General features: G+C 43.3%; 1 protein-coding gene across 2 annotated transcripts in view; it reads right to left on the bottom strand.

Annotated features, from left to right (window-relative positions):
• MAN2A2 (mannosidase alpha class 2A member 2) overlaps positions 1–19,846 on the bottom strand; it is a 135,410-nt gene that overhangs the window by 22,604 nt on the left and 92,960 nt on the right. For both annotated transcript variants that reach the window (XM_075858122.1, XM_075858123.1), the window contains 5 exons: positions 11,640–11,822; positions 9,699–9,813; positions 8,068–8,135; positions 5,183–5,348; positions 3,922–4,158 (listed from right to left, as the gene is read on the bottom strand). In XM_075858122.1, coding sequence (XP_075714237.1) covers positions 3,922–4,158; positions 5,183–5,348; positions 8,068–8,135; positions 9,699–9,813; positions 11,640–11,822 — 769 coding nt within the window. The remainder of the gene's footprint in view (positions 1–3,921; positions 4,159–5,182; positions 5,349–8,067; positions 8,136–9,698; positions 9,814–11,639; positions 11,823–19,846) is intronic.

The following is a 19,846-nucleotide window of genomic DNA, read 5'->3' as shown; positions in this document are numbered from 1 at the left end:
CTAATGTGGTAAACAATTCAACGTTTGTACCTCTATTATCAATGTATGTATAATTGGTGCTAACTTGACCTATATGATAACCACCTACCCATATAAGGGAAGATGCAATGTTTGAATTGTAATTTGTGATGTATGTCATGTCTGGAATACCATGTAACTACTTTTTATTCAATGTTCTGAGATATATTGTACCAATGGAAAGTTATTTCTTTTATTCTTGTACTGCAAGCTTGGAGTTCAATAAAACGAGTTTAAAAAATAAAAAATAAAAAACCTCTCAAGGAATTAATCTAGGGGTATAGTTAGCCTTTTGACCACATAGGTTTTTCGCTAAATATATTGGAATTAGTCTGTAAAAATGAAAATCATGCGCTATAAATGACAATTTTACTTTATTCTGCGGGTCGGTACGGTTACGGCGATACCATATGTATATCGTTTTTTTATGTTTTGCAGTGTGTGCACAATAACATCACTTTTTTTTAATAGAATTATTTATTTTTTGTCACCATATTCTGAGAGCCATAACTTTTTTATTTTTTAGTCAAAAAAGCTTTGTAAGTGCTGTTTTTTTGTGGGACGGGTTGTAGTTTTTATTGGTACTTTTTTGTGGTACATGCGACTTTGTGATCACTTTTTATTCTATATTTTGGGAGGGGTGGTGACCAAAAAATAGCGACTCTGGCATATTTCTTATTGATTTTTTTTGCAGTGTTCGCCGTGCGGGAAAAATAACATGATAGTTTTATAGTTTGGGTCATTACAAACGCAGTGATACCCAATATGTGTACTTTTTTTAACGTTTTCATTTTTTTCCCTATAATAAAAGACTTCTTATAGGAAAAAAAGCAGTTCTTGTTTTTTTTAACATAACTTTTATTTTATTTTTACACTTTTAACTTTATTTTTGTCCCACTATGGGACATGAAGACTTGCAGCTCTGATCGCTGCTAGAATACATTACACTACATACGTAGTGTAATGTATTCTAACTGTCATTGTGACAGCCTCCGGCTGCTCCTCCTTGGCTTCCGTACGTAGCAACCCGGAGGCCATTGTCTGGCCTCCGGTTGCCATGACAAGCATCGGCATCCCCCACAATCACTTCGTAGGTCTGTCACAACTTACTAATTCTCCTACACATGAAGACGGGCATTCACTTGACCTGGTCTTCTTACGTCTCTGACTTTAATAATTCTCCTCTACCGCTCTCTGATCACAACCTTCTCTCCTTTACGATCACAAATTATCTGTCTCCACAGGACATGCCTACCTATCAGACAAACAGAAATCTACATGACATTAACACTCAGCAACTCATATACAGTGTACAGTCCACATTGTCCCCTATGTCTCCCCTCTCATGTCCCAATCTGGCCGCCAAACATTACAATAACACTCTCATAAACGCTTTGGATGAAGCAGCCCCCCTACACTCTGAACCACCCGGCAAAGTGGTGCACAACCCTGGCACACGCCTCAATCCCACATTCTTCTGCTCGAGATGTGCCGAACGTCTGTGGAGAAAATTGCGCTTGTCAGCAGACTTCCTCCATTAAAAATGTATGCTGAGAACTTACAACTCTGCCCTTGACAAAGCCAAACAAGTCTATCTCCCAGTCCCCTAGTAACATCGATCCCCTTTCCTCCCGCACTCCCTCTTCTTCACTTTCAGCATTTGACCCAATAACAGAAGAGGTCTCCAGGCTCCTTTATTTTTCTCGTCCTACTACCTGCCCTAGTGATCCTATCCCATCACACCTCCTCCAGTCCCTCTCCCCGGCTGTCACTAGTCACCTGACTAAAATTTTTAACATCTGTCTTTCTTCTGGAATCTTTCCCTCCTCTTTTAAACATGCCATTATAACCCCATTACTGAAAAAAACAACTCTTGACCCATCCAGCGCTGCTAACTACCGACCAGTCTCTAATCTCCAAACTCCTGGAACGCTTGGTCTACTCTCGCCTTATCTGCTATCTCTCTGCTAACTCCATTCTTGACCCCTTACAATCTGGTTTCCGCACTCTACACTCCACAGAAACTGCCCTTACTAAAGTCTAAAACAATCTCTTGGCGGCTAAATCTAATGGCAAATACTCTCTACTGATTCTTCTGGATCTTTCTGCAGGCTTTGACACTGTAAACCACAAACTCCTACTTAACATGCTCCACTCTATTGGCCTTAAAGACAGTGCTCTCTCTTGGTTTTCTTCCTATCTCTCTGACCGCTCGTTCAGTGTGTCATTTGCTGGTTTTACTTCTTCTCCTCTTCCCCTTGCTGTTGTGGTTCCTCAGGGATCAATCCTAGGTCCGCTTCTCTTTCCTCTCTACACAGCCCCTATTGGACAAACCATCAGCAAATTTGGCTTCCAGTACCATCTCTACGCTGATGACACCCAATTATATTACTCTTCCCATGACATCACCCCTGCTCTATTACAAAACACCAGTGATTGTCTGTCCGCTGTCTCTAACATCATGTCCTCTCTCTATCTGAAACTGAATTTTTCTAAAACTGAGCTCCTTGTGTTCCCACCATCTACTAACCTACCCAAACCTGATTTCTCCATCTCAGTGTGTGGCACTATCATAACTCCTGGGCAGCATGCCCGCTCTCTCAGGGTTATTTTTGACTCAAGTCTTTCCTTTACTTCACACATTCAATCACTTACACGTTCCTGTCACTTTCACCTCAAAAACATCTCCAGAATCCACCCTTTTCTTACTGAGGAAATAGCCAAAACTCTCATTGTCGTTCTGATTCACTCTCGTCTTGATTACTGTAACTCATTACTAATTGGTCTTCCATTTACTAAACTCTCCCCTCTCCCATCGATCCTTAATTCAGCAGCCAGGATCATCTTTCTGACCAACCGCTACACCAAGGCATCTACCCTCTGCCAGTCACTGCACTGGTTGCCCATACCCTTCAGAATTAAATGCACTTATTAATCATACTCACAAAGCTCTCCACATCGATACACCTCCGTACATCTCCTCCCTCATCTCTATCTACCAGCCTACTCGTGCTTTACATTCTGCCAACGACCTTAAATTAACATCCACCATAATCCGAACTCCCATCTCCAAGATTTTTCTCGTGCTGCACCAGTCCTCTGGAATGCGCTACCCCAGACAATCAGATTAATTCCCAACATCCACAGATTTAAACGTGCCCTGAAAACACATATATTTAGACAGGCCTATAACATTCCCTAATCTGACTCCTTTCCCTGGCCCCCTTTTACATTAGTTATGAGAATTTGACCCCCTCATTCAGCAGTATCCCCGCACTCCTTGCACCCTAAGGCACTTCATGTTTGTCATACACGGATACTGGCTGGTGACCGGCTCGTGCAGCTTTATGTGTACTACCCCATATGTATAAAAGATGGCTGGACCACTGTACTTAACAAGCACGTTTACATTTTGTGACCCCGCACCGATCAGCTGTCCTGGCTTCCTCCAGGCACCGGATGCTATGCAGTGTTCAGTGCCGGAAGAAGTTGGCTCTGTACACTGCAGCGCGGCCGTGCTGCAAACTGCAACTTTGCTCCTATTCACTTGAATAGATTTTAAGAGCTGCAGTACTACAGCTCGGCCGCTATAGTGTAACAGGGGCTATCTGCTTCCAGCACGGACATCTGATGCCCGAAGGCAGCTGGAGCAGCCGATTGGCGTGACGTACAGATGACGGACCCCCACTGATCATATACTGATGACCTATCCTGTGGATAGTTGTTATTTGACACCGCATATCACAGTTTGCGCCTTTTTGTTTTTGGCAGTTTAAAAAAGTAAACTGCTTTGTGAAAGTGATCTGCAATATGGCAAATGGAACATGGCACAATGTATGAATCCGACAAAAAGAACATCCATATAAAATAGCAATAACATATATGCTATGCCCATTTACTCACCTTCAACAGACCTGTGACACCAGAAAACCACACCTGCATGTACTGATTCTCCACATAAAAATCATCTGTGCTTGTCTCCAAAACTTTGACGGGAAATGTTTCCTGTTTTTTCATGTTTAGGTCTCTTCCATGGAGATAAATGCGGACACTGGATTTCAAGGTAGTGTGTGCATCAAATGACATGTAAAGCTGAAAGATGCTCAGTCCAAGAGCTGATAACCGGGCTGTGAAGGACACCTGGCACAGTAGAATAGACTTTATGGTCAAATATTATAAGAGAAAATGAGAACAAAATACCTCTGCCCCATATCTAGTCAGGCAATGACCATAATCCAACTAGTCAAATTTGCATTCATACAAAACTTATAAAATTTACACAATAATCAGAAACATCACAAAATTGCACATCAATTTTGGTCTCAAATCAAAGCATATTGTTGTTGCATGTTTATATTGCTTTATTTTTTTGTATTGAACCAGATTGACCCTTCTTGCTGAAGAAATAGTCTGATAAAAGCGGCGCTACGGGGAATTCTAAATTATTTGCAATGTCCCTGATGACCCGTATGGAGCAGAGCTAAAAAGCAGCTAATACCGAACAAAATACATAGTAGATAAGCATAGCAGGTACTAACATATCATTTTAAGGCCAAAAATCTACTTTGTAGTAAATTCATCATGTTCTTTTTTGTTTTTGTTTTACACTTGATCAGAGTATTATAAGTATGTGCTTAGATTATAAATTCTACTTTCTAAATTTTCATATCTAATGGAAGAGCTTTGCCATAACTTTGCCTTATTTTATTTTTCTCTGCTACATTAAGGTAGTCTGCAATCTGGCTTCTATTTCATCTGAGTCTGAGGCGGATTCTCTCTCCCTCCCAACTCTGCTACTTCAGATTAGCTGCTGAGCAGACGCACAAGCCCAGCAGTCAGCAGAAGTCAGAGCATGGACATGAAAGAATTAGCGATAGAATAAACCACCGGTGAGAAAAAAAGCAGAAAGGTAACTGCTGATTGAATGCATGTGTGTGTGTGTGTGTGTGTGGGGGGGGGGGGGGTAGTCCTGTTTAATCTAATTGTATGTGATATACACTTTCTTCTGATTCCACCTTTTTATTTTGTAATTTTTTTTTTGGATTTTCCATAAAGAAAGCAGAAATGGACATGAGTAGACTATTAGGAGGAGCTGACAGAGAAAGAATGATCAAGTATAATGGAAACAAGCAGCTTCAACTCCATTACCAAAAGTCATCCTGACCTGGAAAATATCTGGGTTCATGTCTGTCAATGACTGCCATACTGGACTAAGCTGAATGGCCATCGGCTGCCCATCTTCTGTTAGTACACGTACTTGAGGCGTGTTCACCAAGACAGAGACCACACACAAGCGGTTCTGCTCTACAGGGTTGAAGACGACTATATATCTATAAAAACAAACAAAAAGAAAACATATCAGTTAGTGGCCGTTCACATATATCCGTTGCCTCTGACAGTTTCCCTCCGGCGTGTTGCAGAACAGCCGGAGGGAAACTGATGCTAGAACGGATCCCATAGCTTTCTATGGGATCCGACCTGGCACAGGGGACATCAGTTGTGGCTCAGTAGGACACTGGATCTGTGCAGGAGCCGGATCCAAAAACGTTACCTGCAGCGTTTTTGGGTCCAGCCCCCAGGGAGGTCGGGCGTCGTATCATATCTATTTTAACTGTGGCCGGATGAATGCCGGGTGCTGGCGCATCCACTTTCTGGCAGCACCTGGCGGGAAGGCGGCTGGTCCCGCTGAGTTGAACCCAATCCTAACGCAGGGAACCCTCAGCTCCCTGCTTTAGAATTCAGAGCAGAGGGAGCACCTCCGCTCTTCGAGGACTCCCCGGGCATAGCGCTACTTTAAGCGCTGTGCTTGGAGAAGCCCTTGATGTCTCTGTCCATATATGGACAGTGACGTCAGTGGCTACTGATTGAGCAGAATCCCCGTTGCCGATGATCTGGCCGGGGATTCCGCTCCTAGAGGAAACCCCTGAGGTTACTGTCCATATATGGACATTGACGTCAGAGACTCCTCCTGGAGCGGAATCCCCGGCCAGAGTCGGCAACGGGGATTCCGCTCAAGGAGTAGCCACTGTCACTGCCCATATATGGACAGTGGCGTCAGGGAGTCCTCCTTGAGGGAAACCCCAGCCACAGCGTCGGCAATGCTGTGGCCGGGGATTCCGTTCAGGGAGTAACCCCTGTCGTCACTGTCCATATATGGACAGTGGCTTCAGGGTCTTCTCCTGGAGGGAATTCCCAGCCACAGCTTCAGCAATGCAGTGGCCGGGGGTTCCATTCAGGGAGTAACCCCTCCTGACGTCACAGTCCATATATGGACAGTGGTCAAGGGCTACTCCCAGCCACAGCGTTGGCAATGCTGTGTTGGCGGGAATTCCTCTGCTAAAGGGAGCTTCAGTGGCGATATCTACAGGGGAAGGGGGGTGCTATAAACAGTAGGGGTGGCGCCATCTACATCGGGGCGCTGTGTGGCGCAATCTACTGGGGACGCTGTGTGGCGCCATCTACAGTAGGCGCTGTGAGGCGCTATCTACAGGGGGTACTGTGGCGTTATATACAGAGGGTACAGCGGTATTATCTACGGGGGGTGTGCGAGGCACTATCTACAGGGGAAGGGGGTAGCGCTATATACAGTGGGGGTGGTGCTATCTACAAGGGGCGCTGTGTGGCGCAATCTACAGGGGGCGCTGTGTGGCGCAATCTACAGGGGGCGCTGTGTGGTGCCATCTACAGGGGGCGCTGTGTGGTGCCATCTACAGGGGGGCTGTGTGGTGCCATCTACAGGGGGGCTGTGGTGCCATCTACAGGGGGGCTGTGGTGCCATCTACAGGGGGGCTGTGGTGCCATCTACAGGGGGGCTGTGTGACTATCTACAGAGGGTATTGTGGCATTATATAGAGGGCACTGTGGCTTTATCTACAGGGGGGAGTGCGGCACTATCTAAAGGGGGTAGCGCTATATAAAGTGGGGGTGGCGCTATCTACAGGGGGCGCTGTCTGGTGCCATCTACAGTGGGCACTATGTGGTGCGATCTACAGTAGGCGCTGTGTGGCGCTATCTCCAGGGGGGATGTGTGAAATTATCTACAGGGGGCACTGGGGAATTATATACAGAGGGCACTGCGGCATTATCTACAGAGGGCACTGTTTCATTATCTAAACTGAAATTCATCTGTTTTTAAAAATGTGTCAAAAATGTACAAAACAGATGCAAAACGGCTGTCAAAAACTGACCTAGACGGCTGTTTTCAACGGTCAACAACTGAACCCTGTTGTGTGAATAGAAACAACAGCAATCCCTGCGTGGTGTGGGGTGGGTAGGAGATGCGGGGGTGGGATTGGGTAGCTGTAAAGGCGCCAAAAACTAGCTACTCCCTGAAGTTAGGACTAGTGTTTGGCGTCTTTGCAGGCTCACAAGATCTGCTCTGAGTGGACAGCAGCTGCCTTCTGGGTTCTCTCTCTCAGTGCCGGCCTTGGCGGTGGACTGAATATAACACATGTGACATTACGAAATGTGTGTCAGACTTCAGTGTAGCGCTGGGGCCGTAGCAGAGAAGGAGAGCCCTGACATGATACACAATAAGTATCTAATAGATCATGTATCCAATCAAAAGACATGCACCACTCTGATAAAATTGGCACATTTTCAGACCCTAGACTGCCTTTTTGGTAGACAATTGTGGTAAAAACTGATGTTAAAAACGGATGGTAAAAACCGATGAAAATTAAAAACAACTGATGACAACTGATGGTTTTTGTAGTATAAATTGTGAAAAAGCCTGATGGCAACTGATACATTTTTGCATCAGTTTTTGCATCAGTTGTAATCACTTGAGAGACAAAAAAACTGATGCAACTAATATATGTAAACGCACCCTTACCTGCGAAGCGTGGCACCAGCATGCCACCAATACAGCATGCCAGCATGACTTATTCTTACCAATTTATTCTTTAAAGTTTCTAAAGTATCTGTCTACAACTGCTATGAATTATCCTAATACATTGAAAGGGAATCCTGTCGGATAAATTATACTGAAGTTCTAAATACTTATCTATTGGAATCGTTTACATAGACTAGCTGTCTGCAACACCATACCTTGGAGATGTACTTAATTTAATAATGGTTTTCTCTGGCAATGTTTCCTGGGTCAGCCGGCTGTCATCCTGAAAGTAAAAATGTATAGATTAATGTGGTAATACCACTTACCATAGTGAAAACACATATTATTTGTATACAAAAAAATTTAATGGATCAACAGAGGAACAATTTCTTACATTTGCCAGGCTTACTTAGAAACGTGGGCACTTAAAAAGGTACAGACAATCTACAATCCCCCAAATTTACTTTGTATCCAATAAATCATGGCAGCTTTTGCACATGAGTATTTTTCATCCGTTTTTTATCCAGATTTATACGATCTGTATTGAAGAACCAACGTTATCTGTAGGGCTATTTACATGGGTGATAATATTATATGCGCATTTTAACCCTTTAATGACGGCTGTGTATTGGGCCTAGGTGCCCAGAGCAAAATTTCACCTATTGGAATGCTGCATGAGAGCACGTATATAAACGGGACATATAGGGACCGTTAGCCCGTCAACTGATGTGGGGTGGGTGGGAAAGGATTAAACATACAGCATGTGCTACTTTTATCCATTTTGCAGATGCGAAATGCTCATTGAAGCCTAGGAAGATTGTTTAAAATACTGGTGTAACCATACGTCATCAGTTTTGCATCCATATTTTAACGGGGCTGTCTGATGTGTTTCCTGATCCTCCCTATAAGTCATCTGTATTGCGGATGGACTGTCTTTGACGAAAGAATAGATATCACTTAGACAATACAGATGTAAAACACATGACAGAAATTTTGAACACTCTCCATAGACGTCAATGCTGAACATTTCAAATACGCACGTATTTTATCTGCCTACGCGAAAAACTCCATAGATTAAAATTTGCTGCATATTATGCACCTTGTAAACAAAGACTTAATGCGAATGTAAAATAAGTGGCCATAATTCATCAATGGTTGGCCAAATGTGTTACCACAAAGAGCATCAGAGTGTTACGTACATAAATGCTTTATAAAGTTTATATATTGTGGCTGGAATTTAATGTACTGTATATCGTGTTCAGCAATAAATAATTCAAAGATATATGAAATACAACTGGATATATAAGAAAGGCTCTAGCCACACTATGTTTCTGGGCTATATCAGAAGTATGGTTTATATAGGCCAAATGTATTACAAACAAAGATGTCCTTTAAGTCTAACTTCAACATATACGTGGTCGACTATGCTTTTCAAGTGTATCCCGGAGAAAACTTATGCGGTGGGGTGTACGCGTCAAACAAAAAAAAAAGAAATGTGGAATGTGAAACATAGTCCATTATATCTGCACTTTTGAGTTCTTGCATACTTATTTCTTTCTATACATATTTCCTTTTTCTGCTTTATTCCTATGAAAACTATAATAGAATGTTGAAATTTGCATAAAACATTACATAGGAAACCGCAGCCTAGTTATCAGAATGTGAATCAAGTCTTCCATTTGTGTCTAGTGCTGAAGCTCATTCCTAACATGAGGACTCGAGCAATATTTTATTATTCTCCATCTCATTTAAAGCCACAATGGGACCTATTAATTCACTCTGTTGAAAGATGACCTATTAAAAATACACCCGTAGAGTTATCTTGTTATGTCTATAATACAATTACCGTGCTGAAGAACGGCACAGAGTGATCATAGTGATACTTCTCCTTGTCTGCCACCACGAGGTAGTGAGCTGCATTAATTAAGATGCGTTTCAAGTTCATCAAGGAATGCAGCAACCTGAGAGAGAAAGAGGAACATGCACAGATCTAACATGCAGAAAGACTCAGCCAAATACAGATCTGGGTTAGAATAAAGCAACTAGTGGATATGCTGCCATTGCTAATGGAGTTTAGCAAAGAAAGAGATTTCTAAAGCAAGATTAAACACTATGCCAATGTATTTACTTCAGTGGGTTTGAATGTGCTGTTATATGTGTGTTATGGATAAGATCACCTTTTCTGTTCAGCAACCCATAAATAAGGCCCAACTGTCATGTATGGCAAGTCCCGAGGCCCACTACCCTTGGGGGGGCCAACTCGGCCGTCGGGTGCTGCCACTGCCGTCATAGCTCCTCCAGGAGTGTAATCCGCGGCCAGACCGTTGCCGACACTCTTGCCGGGGATTCCGCTCCTATAGGGCAGAATCCCGACAGAGCGTTGTCGAACTCTGGTCGGGGATTACGCTTTAGGAGGAGTCCCTGATGTCACTATCCATATATAGACAGTGACATCAGGGTTTCCTCCTGAAGTGGAATCCCCGGCCAGAGCAATGCTGACGCTCTGGCAGGTGATTCTGCTCGTGGAGGTGCCCCTGATGTCACTGCTATATTTGAACAGTGACGTCAGGGGCTTCTCCTGGAGCGGAATCTACTCCCAGAGGGAGCCCCAATGGCACTAGGAACAGAGAGGGGGGCTGTGTGGCGCTACCAGGGAGGGGGGCTGTGTGGCCCTGCATGGGAGGGGGGGCTGTGTGGCAGTACCTATGAAGAGGGCTGTGTGGAAGTACCTATGAAGGGGGCTTAGTGGCACTACCTTCAGGGACTGTGTGGCACTATCTACAGGGGACACTGTGGCACTATCTACAGAGGGCACTGAATAAATGGGGGCAAAAACTGGAGGCCTAACTTGTATATGGGGGGCATAAACAGAGCCTTAGTTCTATATGGGGGCACAAACTGATGTTTTCTGCCGCCGTGAGTTCCCCCACAAAGGGTCCCACTAAGTCTGTGTCGCCCAATGGCCCACATAAAACTAAACTGGATCCGGCCCTGATATATATATACATACATACATAAATAAATCCTAATGTTTATGTTTAAAGTACTTCATGGTGCATACAATTTGTTTCGCTGTGTGCCTCAAGTGAATGGGACAGTGCTGCAATAGCTTGCATAGCTGCTACAAATGTAACAGCGTGCGCAAGAAGAAAATGAATTCCATATAAACAATGAAAAGGCTGCGGCGCTCGTATGAGCTCCACGGCCCGTTCAAACATCTGATCGCAGGGGGTGTCGAGAGTCTTACCCCCACCGATCTAATATTGATGGCCTATCCTAAGGATAGAATTTTAACTCCACCCTTGGTGCCAATGAAGTGGCACTAATTTCATATAATCTTTTAGAATCGGTTATAAGCATATCTTGATTGGTGGAGGGTATTCAATTTTATGACGTCAAGTAGAAAGACATTGGAACTTGACATTGCTCCTGCCAGTGCTTGTTGGGATTTATGAAGAAGTGAAAGTGTTGCTTACGAAGTTGGACTGGGGTTCCTTGTACCCACTATAAATGGGCTCTAGTGGCACGTGATTGGCTCCAGTTTAGTTCCAAATTCGATTGTTCTTCTACTGTAACTTTTGTATTAGGGGCCCATTATTGTGTCCCACTGAAGGATCCCAGTATCCCACTGAAGGATCATCTTGTACTCGGGTGGTCCAGTACAACACTGGTTGTCTACTATGGACAATGCCTTTCTTTTTTCTTGACATTAGTGTTCACATCTTTGTTACGGAGTCTAGTTTCTAGAGTTTTCTCAAATGATTCAGCCATTTTTGTGGCTCCTTACCGTACACCATAGTCAATGACTACGGCTTCCTTTGCTGTGCCAGTGATTGCATCATGATGTTGGAACAAGCCAAGGTTGCGCCTGGCATCGGTTAACAAAGCATAATCAGAAAGTGGATATTTACTTTCCAGGCCATCTCTTCTAGCATGATTTATGGCCAGACTGTACAGGATTTCTGCCCCCCTGAAAATGTACACAACATATTATACATTAATATCCTATGTTCAGATAATACTATAAAGAGTGGTAACTGCATGAATAACAACACTGTATAATGTTACCATTTCTTTTGTTCTTTGGTTGAATGATTAGTCAAAAAGGTCTAGGCGCCACAGCTTGTCTCCATAGTTATACCCACCTTTGGCCAACTTCTTCTCCAATAACTAACTGATCACACAAAGCTATTCTTTATATGCCCATGCAACTGTTACAAATGAATATATTTTTAATTTTCTTTCACTGCACAAGTACAGACATAGCAAAAATGAACCCAAAAGACAAAGGAACAGATTTACTAAGCCCTAATGCACACAACCGTGTTTGCCGCCCAAGACCGTCCGTGATTTGTGGAAAGATAGGACATGTTCTATCTTTCCACGGATCAGACAGTCGGGTCAGTTTTCACGGACCTGATTCACCCACTAAAGTGAATAGGTGCGTGAAAATGATGGGGTGCCACTCGAATGCCGTGAAAAATGGCCCAAATGGCACTCGTTTGTGTGGTAGAGGGCTTAGATTGGCGTTTCATATGCCAGTCTTAGCTTTCTGCTTCGCTGGTGTAGGATGCAACAGATTTATTAAGAGGCGCATACCTCTTAATAATCTGTCAAATCTTTTTGCTGGCCGTGTGCCACAATTGCGAATTTGTATACGTTTGACAAGCTGCAGTGGCTCACCCCTTTCTGTAAACCACGCCCCTTTTCACAAAAGTGGCAAGAGTAGCGACTTTTTTTTTTTACAAATAAATGGAGGCAATGCCCCATTCATTTGTCTATAACAAGCAACTGGTGAAGATCACCTGTCTCACTGGGAAATTAGGTCAGGGGACCACATTGGTGTACACCACCGGTTGGAGCTAGAATGAAATAGGGATGGGAAAGGGGAAAAGATGTGGTCTAATGTGAAATTAATAAATAACCTTTATTGATTAACATTAAAATATATAAAAATTCATTGGTGCAAACTGGTATGTGTGAGTGACCCCCAAACTCACATACCATTAACCCGAAATATGGTGTAAATTTAGTGAGATCACTAATTATATTATAAAGCGATTCCACCAACGCTAATATTCCATTAGAGTGCAAGATTCGCTGCACTACAATGGGAATTGGAAATCAAAATAAACGAATGGAATAAAGTTGACCGTGTCAACTGATTAACCCCTTCCCTCTTTAGCCACTTTTGACCTTCCTGACAGAGCCTCATTTTTCAAATCTGACATGTGTCACTTTATGTGGTAATAACTCCGGAATGCTTTCACCTATCCAAGCGATTCTGAGATTGTTTTCTCGTGACACATTGGACTTTATGTTACTGGCAAAATTTGCTCGATATGTTCAGTATTTAATTGTGAAAAACACCAAAATTTAGCGAAAAATTGCAAAAATTAGCATTTTTCTCAATTTAAATGTATCTGCTTGTAAGACAGGCAGTTATAATACACAAAATTGTTGCTAATTAACATCCCCCATATGTCTACTTTAGATTGGCATCGTTTTTTGAACATCCTTTTATTTTTCTATGACCTCACAAGGCTTAGAACTTTAGCAGCAATTTCTCACATTTTCAAGAAAATTTCAAAAGGCTATTTTTACAGGGGCCAGTTCAGTTGTGAAGTGGTTTTGAGGGCCTTATATATTAGAAACCCCAAAAAAGTCACCCCATTTTAAAAACTTCACCCCTCAAAGTATTCAAAACAGCATTTAGAAAATGTCTTAACCCTTTAAACATTTCACAGGAATTAAAGCAAAGTAGAGGTGAAATTTACAAATTTCATATTTTTCTGCAGAAATACATTTTTAATACAATTTTTTTTATAACACAGAAGGTTTTACCAGAGAAATGCAACTCAATATTTGTTGCCCAGTTTTTGCAGTTTTAGGAAATATCCCACATGTGGCCGTAGCGTGCTACTGGACTGAAACACCGGCCTCAGAAGCAAAGGAGCACCTAGTGGATTTTGGGGCCTTATTTTTGTTAGAATATATTTTAGGCACCATGTCAGGTTTGAAGGGCTCTTGCGGTGCCAAAACAGTCAAAATCCCCCAAAAGTGACCCCATCTGGGAAACTAGACACCTCAAGGAAATTATCTAGGGGTGTAGTGAGCATTTTCACCGCACAGGTTTTTTACAGAAATTATTGGAAGTAGGCCGTGAAAATTAAAATCAACATTTCTTCAAAGAAAATGTAGGTTTAGCGATTTTTTTTCTCATTTCCACAAGGACTAAAGGAGAAAAAGCACCGCAAAATTTGTAAAGCAATTTCTCCCGAGTAAAACAATACCTCACATGTGGTAATAAACGGTTGTTTGGAGACACGGCGTGGCTGAGAAGGGAAAGAGCGCCATTTGGCTTTTGGAGTTCACATTTAGCAGGAATGGTTTGCGGAGGCCATGTCACATTTACAAAGCCCCTGAGGGGACAAAACAGTGAAAACCCCAAACAAGTGACCCCATTTTGGAAACTATACCCCTTGAGGAAATTATCTAGGGGTATAGTGAGCATTTTGACCCCACAGGTTTTTTGCAGAAATTTTTGCAAGTAGGCTGTGAAAATGAAAATCTACATTTTTTCAAATAAAATGTAGGTTTAGCTAATTTTTTTTCATTTCCACAAGGACTAAAGGAGAAAAATCACCATAAAATTTGTAAAGAAATTTCTCCCGAGTAAAACAGTACCCCACATGTGGTAATAAACGGCTGTTTGGACACACGGCGAGGCTGAGAAGGGAAAGAGCGCCATTTGGCTTTTGGAACTCAAATTTAGCAGGAATGGTTTGCGGAGGCCATGTTACATTTACAAAGCCCCTGAGGGGACAAAACAGTGGAAACCCCCCACAAGTGACCCCATTTTGGAAACAACACCCATTGAGGAAATTATCTAGGGGTATAGTGAGCGATTTGACACCACAGTTTTTTTGCAGAAATTATTGGAAGTAGGCCCTGAAAATAATAATCTACATTTTTTCAAAGAAAATGTAGGTTTAGCTAATTTTTTCTCATTTCCAGAAGGACTAAAGGAGAAAAAGCACCACAAAATTTGTAAAGCAATTTCTCCCGAGTAAAACAATACCCCACATGTGGTAATAAACGGCTGTTTGGACACACGGCAGGGCTTAGAAGGGAAAGAGCACTATTTGACTTTTTGAGATCACATTTAGCAGGAATGATTTGCGGAGGCCAGGTCACATTTGCAAAGCCCCTGAGGGGACAAAACAATGAAAACGCCCAAAAAGGGACTCCATTTAGGAAACTACACCTCTTGAAGAATGCATCTAGGGGTGTAGTGAGCATTTTGACCCCACAGATGTTTCATAGAATTTATTAGAATTAGGCAGTGAAAATAAAAACAGTCCTTTTTCTTCAATAAGACGTAGCTTTAGCGCAAATTTTTTCATTTTCTCAACAAATAAAGGAAAAAAAGAACCCAACATTTGTAAAGCTATTTCTCCCGAGTACGGCAATACCCCATATGTGGTCATAAACTGCTGTTTGGGCAAACGGCAGGGCTCAGAAGGGAAGGACCGCCATTTGGAGTGCAGATGTTGCTGGATTGGTTTCTGGGCACCTGTGGGCCCAAAACAGTGGAAACCCCCCAGAAGTGACCCCATTTTGTAAACTACACCCCTCAATGCATTTACCAAGGGGTGTAGTAAGCATTTTAACCCTGCAGGTGTTTTGTAGAAATTAGTGTGCGCTCAATGTTGCAGAGTGAAAATGGGATTTTTTTCCATAGATATGCCAATATGTGGTGCCCGGCTTGTGCCACCATAACAAGACAGCTCTCTAATTATTATGCGGTGTTTCCCGGTTTTAGAAACACCCTACATGTGGCCCTAATCTTTTGTCTGGACATATGACAGGGCTCAGAAGTGAAGAGTACCATGCGGAGTGGAGGCCTAATTTGGCGATTTACAAAGTATTGGTTCACAACTGCAGAGGCTCAGATGTGAAATAATAAAAAGAAACCCCTGATAAGTGACCCCCCCCTATGGAAACTGCACCCCTCAAGGCATTTATTAAGGGGTGTAGTGAGCATTTTCACCCCACAGGTCTTTTCCATAAATGAATGCGCTGCGGATGGTGCAAATTAAAAATTTATATTTTTCCCTAGATATGCCATTCAGTGGCAAATATGTCATGCCCAGCTTATGACGCTGGAGACACACACCACAAAAATTGTTAAAAGGGTTCTCACGGGTATGACGGTGCCATATATGTTGAAGGAAACTGCTGTTTGGGCACGCTGTAGGGTTCAGGGCCGAGGGAGCACCATTTGGCTTTTGGAGAGCGGATTTTGCTTGGTACTATATTTGTTTGAGTATTGCTGGTGTTTTATAATGTGGGGGTACATGTAAGCGGGGCGGAGTATATAAGGGGCATAGTCAGGTGGTATAAAAAAATAAAAATAATCCATAGATGTGTGTTACGCTGTGAAGCAATCCTTTCTGCACAGGCCGGTGTCGCACTGATAAATGGTGTCATTTCTTATCCCCCTTTTGGTCCACACTCCGCGCCTTTGTAGTTTGGGGAATTTTGCTGGGAAAGTATTATCCTGGTATAATACGGGCACCGTCGCTTCCATCGGATATGATTGGGCCCTCCCTTCCTGGTTCCCTAATTTTAGGTCCTTGATAAATCGCCTCTTGAAACAGAAGAAATGTTCTCCTCGGGCACAACTGCATATTTTTTTATTTCCTGACTTATTGGAGCCATAACTAATTTTATTTTTCATAGACGTAGCGGTATGAGGGCTGGTTTGTTGCGGGACGAGCTGTAGTTATTATTGGTACCATTTTGGGGTACATGTGACTTTTTGATCACCTTTTATCCTATTTTTTGGGATGCCAGGTAAACCAAAAAACGCAATTCTGGCACAGCTTTTTTTGTTGTTTTTTTTATACAGAGTTCACCACGCATTATAAACTACATGTTACCTTTATTCTGCGGGTCAGTACGATTCCGGCGATACCTCATTTATAGAACTTTTTTATGTTTTACAACTTTTTGCACAATAAAATTACTTTTGTAAAAAGAATGTATTTTTTCTGTCGCCAAGTTGTGAGAACCATAACGTTTTAATTTTTTTGTCGACGGAGTTGTATGAGGGCTTGTTTTTTGCGGGACGAGCTATAGTTTTTATAGGTACCATTTTTGGATACGTGCGACTTTTTGATCACTTTTTATTGTAATATTTGTAGGGCAAAGTGACTAAAAAACAGAAACTCTGGTAACGTTTTTTACGGGTTTTTTTTACGCTGTTCACCGCGTGCAATAAATAATATAATATTTTGATACCTCCGGTCGTTACGGTCGTGGCGATACCAAATACATATGGTTTATTATTATTTTTCAATAATAAAGGACTTGATAAGAGTAAAAGGGGGATTGTGTGTTATTTGATTACTTGAAACTTTTATTGTTTTCAAACTTTTATTTTTTGCACTTTTTTTTACACTTTTTTATACTTTTTTTACACTTTTTCTCAAGTCCCACTAGGGGACTTGAAGGTCCAACGGTCAGATTTTTTTTTTTCTAATACATTGCACTACCTATGTAGTGCAATGTATTAGATCTGTCAGTCATTCACTGACAGCAAGCCGTTTAGGCTTCGCCTCCCGGCGGGGCCTAAATCGGCTTCCGTAATGGCAGAGCAGGAGACCATTGTGTCTCCTGTTGCCATAACAGCAGTCGCCAGTCCCGATTGCCTGTCAGGGCTGGCGATCTGCTTGTAACCGCTACGATGCAGCAATCGCTTTCGATTGCTGCATCGAAGGGGTTAATGGCAGGGATCGGAGCTAGCTCCGGTTCCTGCCGTTACAGGTGGATGTCAGCTGTACAGTACAGCTGACTTCCACCGCTGATGACGCCGGATCAGCTCCTGACCCGGCGCCATCTTGCCGGCAGCTACGGAAGCCGATCAGGCTCCGCCGCCGGGCGGATCTTGACCGGCTTCGGTGCTAGGCAGACCGGGAGGCCAGTATTAGGCCTCCGGTTGCCATTGCAGCCACCGGAACCCCGGCAATTTCATTACTGGGGTTCCGATGAGCTGCAAACACCTTAAGTGCAGCGATCGCGTTTGAGCGCTGCACTTAAGGGGTTAATGGCGGGGATCGAAGCTAATTTCGGTCCCCGCCGTTACAGTCGGATGTCAGCTGTAAGATACAGCTGAGATCCGGTGATGATGGGACCGGCTCAGCTTCTGAGCCGGTGCCAAACGTTTGACGTACATGTACGGCAAGATGCGGGAAGTCAGTACTTTCCATGACGTACATGTACGTCAAATGTCGGGAAGGGGTTAAACTGGTCCTTGCTGGACAAGTGGGCTCATATAATGATTGCTGCACTGTGGTATTGACAGGCAGCTGGGTGGACTAAAATAGCCCTACACTGACTAAATGGGTATGCATGAAGTAAACCACATGCACACCCTGCGTTTTTGCTGCGTTATTGATAGACAGCAATCAATCACTCAAAGATTGGGTGGTTGAGTGATTTCACTTAGTGTTAGATACAATGTTTGTCACCATTGTTTAATTGTGGTGCACACTTAGCTGAACTGTGAATAGGAACTGTTGATGGTTATTTTTATTTTATGTATTGAATTTGTAACCTTCCGTTTTTGTGGCTCCAGATGGAATAAAGTGAAGTCCAAATAACGGTTCAAATAGTATGTCAGCTAAGAATATAGGCTGTGCTGGAACGTAATTTTTACTGTTATTGCTGCGCTGTTGGACCAGCAAGCAGCTAATTGAAGTCAGAGTGAGCCCTGCAGTAACTAGATGAGCAGTGGTGATCGAACCACATGCATATCTAACGTTACTCCAACGTTTATTATAGGCAGTTAATTATCGAGTGCGCCTTCACATCGCTGTCTGCCTGAGGAGCAGCGATGCAAAGAGCGATTGTGATATGCGCCACCACCGCTGGAGAACCCAGAAGCGGTGAGCTACATTCGCTCACTGAATCGTGTCAGTTGCCAGAGCGATTATTAAATAAGTCCTCTCTATTGACTCAGTATGAGGGCTGAGTGAATGAGTGGGGTGGTGAGAGCTCTGGTGCCGAGACCCCACAGCCTCGCTACACCTCGCCTGAGGTCTAAGCCCGTGGGTGAGGATTCACCCCGGGAAGATCGTACAGGGGTTACTGGTCGACTGACCATATGATAGCGGGAGGTGAGAGAGATATGCCCCGGCTTTTCAGAGTAGGGCAGCAGGACACGTTGTAATTAATATAGCGCACTGAAGTAGCTGACAGCTGTCAGACCACGCTATACAACACGGCTGACAGCTCACAACTGTCAGCTACTTCAGTGCGCTATGTTAATTACAACGTGTCCTGCTGCCCTACTCTGAAAAGCCGGGGCATATCTCTCTCACCTCCCGCTATCATATGGTCAGTCGACCAGTAACCCCTGTACGATCTTCCCGGGGTGAATCCTCACCCACGGGCTTAGACCTCAGGCGAGGTGTAGCGAGGCTGTGGGGTCTCGGCACCAGAGCTCTCACCACCCCACTCATTCACTCAGCCCTCATACTGAGTCAATAGAGAGGACTTATTTAATAATCGCTCTGGCAACTGACACGATTCAGTGAGCGAATGTAGCTCACCGCTTCTGGGTTCTCCAGCGGTGGTGGCGCATATCACAATCGCTCTTTGCATCGCTGCTCCTCAGGCAGACAGCGATGTGAAGGCGCACTCGATAATTAACTGCCTATAATAAACGTTGGAGTAACGTTAGATATGCATGTGGTTCGATCACCACTGCTCATCTAGTTACTGCAGGGCTCACTCTGACTTCAATTAGCTGCTTGCTGGTCCAACAGCGCAGCAATAACAGTAAAAATTACGTTCCAGCACAGCCTATATTCTTAGCTGACATACTATTTGAACCGTTATTTGGACTTCACTTTATTCCATCTGGAGCCACAAAAACGGAAGGTTACAAATTCAATACATAAAATAAAAATAACCATCAACAGTTCC

This window comes from Rhinoderma darwinii, chromosome 3, assembly GCF_050947455.1.
Source record: "Rhinoderma darwinii isolate aRhiDar2 chromosome 3, aRhiDar2.hap1, whole genome shotgun sequence".
In the NCBI taxonomy this organism is placed as follows: Eukaryota; Metazoa; Chordata; class Amphibia; order Anura; family Rhinodermatidae; genus Rhinoderma; species Rhinoderma darwinii.
This window is presented reverse-complemented; position numbering and strand designations above follow the sequence as displayed.